At 54.7% G+C, this 8,217-nt stretch overlaps 1 protein-coding gene across 1 annotated transcript in view; it reads left to right on the top strand.

Annotated features, from left to right (window-relative positions):
- The first annotated feature begins 4,729 nt into the window (after positions 1–4,729).
- Positions 4,730–8,217, top strand: part of ERBB2 (erb-b2 receptor tyrosine kinase 2) — a 17,559-nt gene continuing 14,071 nt past the window's right edge. Inside the window, exons 1-6 of the mRNA XM_010842658.1 lie at positions 4,730–4,881; positions 5,992–6,205; positions 6,936–7,070; positions 7,356–7,424; positions 7,584–7,699; positions 7,825–7,966. Coding sequence (XP_010840960.1) covers positions 4,747–4,881; positions 5,992–6,205; positions 6,936–7,070; positions 7,356–7,424; positions 7,584–7,699; positions 7,825–7,966 — 811 coding nt within the window. The 5' untranslated portion in view covers positions 4,730–4,746. The remainder of the gene's footprint in view (positions 4,882–5,991; positions 6,206–6,935; positions 7,071–7,355; positions 7,425–7,583; positions 7,700–7,824; positions 7,967–8,217) is intronic.

Raw genomic sequence — 8,217 nt, 5'->3', positions numbered from 1 at the left:
TGTAAAGTGCAGTAAACACATCTTGGACAGACCGTAGTTTAATTCCTGAAGGATTCTCCCCCACAGTCTCCTTCCTTGTTTTTGCTATGCGTAGAGAAAGTAACCTCATTCTACTATTCAATAAAAAATAATAATTGAAAGCTAGGCTCAAATGCCAAAAGAGAAAATACATTGTATTACAAAGTCAAATACAAAGGGCTTTTCATTTTCTCTTGGTTTGAAATTACCCAGACTCCTGCTTTATGGACTTAACTTTAGAAAAGTGCGGCAAAGTGCGGCACGCTTTCTGTTTGCTAAGTTCTCATCCATTACAGTTTCATTGCTTCTCTGCAACAATCCTGTGAAGCAGGAGCACAGATGAGAAACTTCTCTGAAGTTCAGAGAAACAAAGTGACTTAGCCAAGGCTTCTCAGCAACCCAGTAATGTCCAGGGCATTTTTGGACTCTGATGAGGAGTCATCAAGAGTTGATCAGAGGGACTTCTCTGGTATTTCAGTGGTTAAGAATCTGCCTTCCAATACTGGGAACACACCTCAGATCTCTGGTTGGGAAACTAAGATTCCCACATGTCTCAGGGCAACTAGTGAGCCCAAGAGCCCCTGCACTCTGGAGCCCGAGCACGCCACAACCGGATAGAAGCCCGCACACCACAAGGAAAGATTCCGCATGCTGCAACTAAGACCAGACAGAGCAAAAAAAAAAACAACAAAAAAAAACACACCACAAGGAAAGATCCCGCATGCTGCAACTAAGGCCAGACAGAGCCAAAAAAAAAAAAAATTGTTGATCAAAGTGTTAGGCAAAGCCTCAGGGGCAGTCAGGTGGCCAGACTAGGGCAGAGGTGCTGTTTGTTATTGTGGTGAAAATAAGGGTGAGCTGCGCCCCCAGCCCCAGTTTCCCTCTTGACTTTGGGGTTCTTCCCTTCCATGTCCAGGCCCTGTCTGCCCTCCTCTTGTGCCCTCTAGGCTTGGCAGGGGATGGAAGGCTGGAGTCGGGCAGAGGCCCAGTGGAACCAACAGGGCTGCAGGCGAGGGAGGGACCAGTGTGGGGCTGGCGCTGGGGCTGGTGTAGGGCCAGGCTGGGTGTTCCTGCCCCTGGTGCTAGCATGATCGGCAAAGAGATCCCCCCGTCTGTACTGTGGGAAGCCCCTCCATGTTGACACCTCCATTTTTCAGTAGGCCACCTTTTCTCCCCACCCCTGGGATGAGAGGCGAGGTAGGGAGAGGGGTGTGTGCTCTCTTAAGGAGTGGGAGAATTATAGCCAATGGTTGTGTTGCCCCAGCTCTGTTGACAAAGGCTTGTCATGTTTGCACACTGTTTCTTGATTCATTATCTCATTTAATTTTCATGTAATTTCTCTGCAGAGAGTAAGAGTTGTTATTGTTTATCATCCGCACCTTACAGCCAGTCAGGTCAGCAAATATTCACTGAGCGCCTGCTATGTCACGGGTACAGCTAGGCATACAGGTGGATCTGATTTGACCTCTGCCCTGGAAATCCAGGGACTTGATCAGGGTTACACTGGGAGCAGCCCCTCCAGGGTTCTGGCCTAACGAGCTGAGCCCAGGCCCCGGTCTGACCCACCAGGTGTGTGTGCTAGGTGAACCTTGGTGTCACTGGAATGGGCTCTGGCCCCGTGGGTCTGAGGCAGGTGACCTTCGGGGACGCAGGCAGTGTTCATGGAAAAAAAGAAGTGTTGGCTTTTGTGCGGGTGAGCAAGAGAGGCAGGTGAGGCTGAAGGCTGGTGAAAAGGAGAGAACCCACTTGAGAGCCCCCTAGAGCTGGGACCTGACCACTGACATTCAGTTAGAGAAACTTGGGGACTGTGACCAGCCTCTGGGCAGAGGGCTGGGCACAGTGACCTCAGCTGGTCCCTGTTGGTTTGGAGACTCTTTTTTTTAAAAAAACTGATTAATTAATTTTTGGCTGTGCCGGGTCTTGGTTGTCGCGTGTCTCTAGTTGCGGCGAGCAGTGGGTTACTCTCTAGTTGCAGAGCTCAGGCTTCTCATTGCAGTCTCGTCTCATTGTGGAGCACGGGCTCTAGAGTACATGGACTTCAGTAGTTGTGGCTCACAGGCTCTAGCCTGCGGACTCAGTAGTTGTGGCACAGGGGCTTAGTTGCCCCGTGGCATGTGGGATCGTCCTGGAGCAGGGATTGAACCTGTGTCCCCAGCATTGACAGGTGGATTCTTAACCACCAGACCACCAGGAAAGCACTGGTTTGGAGACTCTTGCTTGGAGTTCATTCATTCTGCCATTCCACAAACACTTATCCAGGGCTCATTGTGTCCTTGGCTCTGGTCTGGTCCTGCCTCACGCTGTCTTTGCTCCAGAGATCTGGCTCCTGAAGGGCAGGTGCTCTGGAGACAAAGCTCTCCTGTGTGGGACAGGACCTCCTACTCTGGAGGAAATCACTGAGGGAGAGTGGATATGGGGACCACGGTGAGGACTGAGGAGAGGGATATGAGTGAGAAGATGGGGGTGTAGAAGTGCTTCTTGGTTTCATATCAGGTTGGGGGTTAGTCCCCAGGCCTCCAGGGAGTAGGTCTCAGAGTCCCAACTTTACCACCTGTTGCAAACAATTAGTCTTTATTTTTTGACCACATGTGGGATCTTCATTCCCCAACCAGGGATCGAACCCGCACCCACTGTATTGGAAGCTCAGTCTTATCACTAGACCTCCAGGGAAGTTCCCACAAGCACTTAGTCTTAATCAGATTCTAAACGGCCACAAACAAACCCGTGGGGCGGGGCTCCCTCTCTTTCTGGTCCTCCCGCCCAGCTCAGCCACTCAGGCCTGGAGCCTGTTGTAATCAGTGGCATCAACAGAGCTGGTGTGTATTTACCTTTGCACAGGGTGTGGGGTGGGGCGTGTGTGCAGTTAGGCCTAGTGGAAGGAATGTGGGATCTAAAGTCGGGCAGACTCCAATTCAAATTGTGCCTCTATTGCTCACAGCTTTATGATCGTGGAAGCATAACTCCTGGCAGCCTCAGTTTCCTTCTTTGCAAAATCGGGGCTGTAGATCCCAGCCTCTGGGGGCTGAGGCTCCACCCAGAGTGCCTGCTCCGCACACGGTAGACGCTCAGTGGCCCCTGTTGCCCCCAGGGTTCCTGTTGTTGTTTTCCCATTGCCCGGCTACCGCAGCTGGTGTGTCCCTTCCAGGCGGCAGAGGCCGCAGTGGGTGGAGACGGCCCCTGCCCCAGCTCGCCGGTCCCTGTCCCTGGCCTGGGCTAGGGCCTTGGGGTCCAGACCTGGAGACAGCTGTGCCTACAAAGCAGCTGAAGCTGCCGAGGCCGGGGGAGGTCCTGGCAGCGGGCGTTATTTTGGGCCTGGCCTGCCACCCCCGGATCCTGTTTCTCTTGGGAGTCTGGGGGGAGGGACCCTTGAGTTCTATTTCTGGGCCCTCCCCTTCCTCCCTCTTTGCTTTCTTGCCTCCCTGGCCCAGAGGGGTGGGAAGAGAGACCACTCTGGGTGTTCCTGCTGCCCGCTTGTGGCTGTTGACCCAGGCTGGACCCCTGGGGCTTGTTCCCCCAGCCTTTCCTCCGATTTCTGGGGGCAGAGGGTGTCTCTTATTACCTCTCAGGATTTGACCTTAGGCTCCAAGTTGTGGGGAAAGCAGAAGCCCTGGTGTCAGACCCCATAGTCAGCCATTGTGCTGTCTCCCTGAATCTGCACGTAGTCCATGGGAGGTGGAGTGGAGACCAACAGGAATTCCAGACAGCTCAGGCACCTGTGGATCTGTGGATCTGGGGGTGCCCTCCACCCACCTCCCCCGGCACACCCTCCTGGGCAAGACGCGCCAGGTGATTCATCTTCTCACCAGAGCAGAAAAACGAGTTCCACTGGGCCCTTTAATCTCCCCCCTGCTGGTAGGCATGGTGCCAGCTTCTGCCAGAGCGCCCCCTTACCAGGGGTAGTTCACCCTTTCTAGTGTCCCTGGACTTGGTGGGTACTTCTGGCCTCAGGGACACTGGACTGGGGTCCAGGTGGGCTGGGTAGCAGTTCATCTTGATGCCACTTGTCTGGTGGTTGACAGTGGGCAGGTACACAGGGCTGACGTAGTGCCCTTGTGGCAGGAGTTTCGTGGCACAGATTCTGCCAGCTGGTTCTGGAGTCTTGCCCTGAAGAGGTGGCAAGGGTGAGGTACCAGCAGAGGAGGCTTTGGAGCAGGCAGCACTCTGGCTCAGTGTCTGCAGCTTGGGTCCAGATACCCAGAGTTGGGATCTGACGCTCCTTTTCTCTGCTGGGGAAATCCCAGAAGTCCCTGCAGTGACCAGGCCACTGGTGGTCCCCAGGCCCCAGCTATGACTCGAGCTGACCCTCCTTCCCCACTTTCTGGGTGGCATTGCGGGGGTGGGTATGCCTTGCCAGGAGGTTGGCATGTGGGTGGCATTGTTTGCTCAGGAAAGGGGAAGGGGGTATCCAGAGGATTCATGATTCATCATCGCCTCTCTTGGGGGATTTTTACCCATTGGCCCTGAGTCGTGCCTTTGGGACAAAAGAAGGCTTTCTTTGCCAGCCAACACCCTGGATTGAATGGGCAAGCTCCCTAAGGCTGGCCCAGTGGGACCCCCTCTGGATGCTCAGGACGGGCCAAGTTGGCGGGAGGGAACCTCTTCCTGATTTCCCCGCCTTTTCCCAGATTTGCACACTTTGTTTTGTTGTTGCACGTGGCCGGTTGGAGAAGCTCACTGCGCAGGCCCTTTGACCATCTTCTCTGTTCCGCAGTGTGCACCGGCACAGACATGAAGCTGCGGCTGCCGGCCAGTCCCGAGACCCACCTGGACATGCTGCGCCACCTCTACCAAGGCTGTCAGGTGGTGCAGGGTAACCTGGAGCTCACCTATCTGCCTGCTGATGCCAGCCTCTCCTTCCTGCAGGTGAGGCCCATGGGCAAGACCCAGCCAGGCCCTGCTTCCTGCTGGGCTGAGCCCTCTGCCTGCAGATGGGTGGTAGAAGGTTCCCGCCTTACATTTTCTCTTTCGTTGTGGCTCCTGAACCAGGAAGTCACTTCTGATGTCTCACCCCATCCATCCTACACTAAGACCAGTTGACTCTCTGTTTACAGTGTGGCTGACTGTGGACATCTCTGGGTGGAATGCATCTATTCCTGGGCTATATTTTTTGCTCTCTCACCAGAATGATCACCTTCTGGTGATCATTCTGTCCAACTGTCCCAGCCACTGTCCCCTTCCTACCTGGTGTAATGAAAGGCTTGGCAAGTTCTGAGTCCAGTTCTGCCACTGACAAGCCCTGTGAATGTGGTCTAGGCCCTGGTTTCACTGGATCTCAGTTTCCCTATCTGTATATTGGGAGCCGTGAGTGCTTCTCTGGTGGCTCAGATGGTAAAGAATCCACCCGCAATACAGGAAACCCAGATACAATCTCTGGGTCAGAAAAATCCCCTCGAGAAGGAATTGGCTACCCACTCCAGTATTCCTGCCTGGAGAATCCTATGGACAGAGGAGCCTGGTGGGCTACAGTCCATGGGGTCGCAAAGTACTGGACACGACTGAGTGACTAACACTACATTGGTAGCCATAGGCATACTTGGACTCCTCCTGGGGAGCCCATTTAGATATCATGTGGGAAATATATGTGAAAAGGTCAGGAACAGGAGAGCTAGTGGAAGCCAGCCTCTGGGTTGTGTCCCAGAGCGGGGCCAGGTGTGCGACGCTTAGTCCGTTGAATCCCAGACATCATCTCGTCCAGGCATTTCCTTTATAGATGGAGGAGCTGAGGTGTAGAGAGGGTGGGGTGCCTGCTCACAATTGACAGAGTGCTGCCCCCACCCCCTCATTTTCTTTCTTAATCATACTAGAATTTGGTCCTAGAACCTGGTTTGGGGAGGTGGTAGGCAGACTGCTTGGCAGCTGGGCCCTTGCCCAAGATCCCCAAGCACAGGGGACCTTGAGGAGGTCTTGGGGGTTGGGTAGTAGTGGTCCAGGGCCCGACCTGCCTCAGCCCTCTCCTCCTCTGTCCCTTCCCAGGAAATCCAGGAGGTGCAGGGCTATGTGCTCATCGCTCACAATCGAGTGAGTCAGGTCCCACTGCAGAGACTGCGAATCGTGCGAGGCACCCAGCTTTTTGAGGAACACTACGCCCTGGCCGTGCTGGACAATGGAGACTTTCTGGAAAGTGCTGCCCCTGCTGCAGGCACAGCCCCAGGAGGGCTGCAGGAGCTGCAGCTGCGAAGCCTCACAGGTGGCCATTTTTATCATGGAAACTCTCTGCTGGTTGTTGAGAGCTGGCCAGGGGTCGCTACTAGCCAAGGGGTGACTGTGTGAGTCAGAACTGGGGTCCCTTCCGGATGGATGCAGGTGGAGCTAGGAAAGGCGCCCTTGTGAAGATTCAGAAAGATTTCCCCTCTTCCCAGGAAGTCACAGCTTGCACCAGCCCGCATAGTTTGATGATTAGGATGCAGGCTGGATTTTTGCCCGCTTCTTGGCTGAGTGCACATGTACAGTGAACAACCCGTGTAACTGTACGTGGCAGCCCTGAAGCAGACAGAGTTTCAGACTCTGAGTGCCCTGTGCTTTGCATGCATAATCCCATCAGTCCTGCCATAATCCTGCAAGGGAAACATCAATGTTCTCATTTTACAAATGAGAAAACAGGTTTATGGAGGATAAGTCGCACAGCTAGTTAGTGGTGGTGAGGCTGGGTTTCACACTCTTTTAATTGCTAAGCCATGTGCACACAGCAGAGGTGGAGGAGAGGAGGCGGTGGCATGGACAAGTCACTCCTCCCTGGATCTTAGTTTGTGGGTGGTATTGATAAGGCTCAAAGATGCTGAAGGGGTGTTCTCTGCTCCCCGAGGAACCCGGGGTGTGTTTCAGAGGCCTGCTCTACTTTTAGAAGGCAGGCAGGCCCCAGGGGAGATAAGAAGATGCCAGATGGGGGAAGAAGCCCCTGATTATTGCCCACCCCACAGAGATCCTCAAGGGAGGGGTCTTGATCCAGCGGAACCCCCAGCTCTGCCACCAGGACACGATTTTGTGGGAGGATATCTTCCACAAGAACAACCAGCTGCCCCTCAAGCAGATAGACACCAACCGCTCACGGGCCTGTAAGCCTCGTTCCCTGCTGCCTGCAGCCGCCACCCTTTCTCACGCAGCCCAGTGACCCCAAACTCCTGGCTTACTCCTTGCCCCACTCTGCTGCCGCACTAACAGCACCCATCTCCCCTTTCTCTGCGTCTCTTCATCTCCGTGGTTCTCTGTCCTGTTTTCCTCTGCTTCTAGATCGTGTCCCTGGCTTTGAAGTCCTCTTTTCCTGCCTGGGTCTGTCCCTCACTGTGCATTGCACGTCCTGGTCTTGGTCTCTCTCACTACCTCTCTGTTTCCTTCTCCAGGCGCACCCTGTTCTCCAGCTTGTAAAGCTCCCAACTGCTGGGGAGAAAGTTCTCAGGACTGTCAGAGCTGTGAGTTACAGGCGGCACAGGGTCTGGAGGGCAGGGGCTGAGTGACACGGGAGGGGCTGTGCCAGCCCTCGGCCTCTTCCCTGGGGCAGGAAGTCTCCCTAGAAGGTGGGGCTGGTGCCTAGACTGCCGCCCAGCCCTCATCCTGCCTCCACTTGACAGTGACGCGGACCGTCTGTGCCAGTGGCTGTGCCCGCTGTAAGGGCCCACAGCCCACCGACTGCTGCCATGAGCAGTGCGCTGCTGGCTGTACTGGCCCCAAGCACTCTGACTGCCTGGTATGTGCCCTCTGGGCCCCAGCCCTCAGGCTGCAAGGGGAGGGGCATCCCATCCAGTGTTGTCCTATGGCTCTTGGCACGCCAGGGCCAAACAGCCCAGTGCCCACCCACTGCCTGTCCCCCAGGCCTGCCTCCACTTCAACCACAGTGGCATCTGCGAGCTGCACTGCCCAGCTCTGGTCACCTACAACACAGACACCTTCGAGTCCATGCCCAACCCTGAGGGGCGTTATACCTTCGGTGCCAGCTGTGTGACGGCCTGTCCTTGTAAGTGCTGGGGAGAAACACAGTCTTAGTAATTTTGCTGGGGAGTTTGGTTTATATAAATGGGAGCATGTTGTGAGTATTGTCTGCCACTGGCTTTGGAGAGCTCATCATGGCAGTTTGTGTCAAGCTGCCCAGTTCTTTAAACAGCAGCGGAGCAGGCGGTGGCAAATAGTAGCAGCTAAGAGCCCATGCTCAGGAGGCTTGCGTTCAAGACCTGGCTCTAAAAAAAAAAAAAAAAAAAAAGGCCTGGC

Source organism: Bison bison, unplaced genomic scaffold (genome assembly GCF_000754665.1).
Source record: "Bison bison bison isolate TAMUID 2011002044 unplaced genomic scaffold, Bison_UMD1.0 scf7180017864180, whole genome shotgun sequence".
Taxonomy (NCBI): domain Eukaryota; kingdom Metazoa; phylum Chordata; class Mammalia; order Artiodactyla; family Bovidae; genus Bison; species Bison bison.
This window is presented reverse-complemented; position numbering and strand designations above follow the sequence as displayed.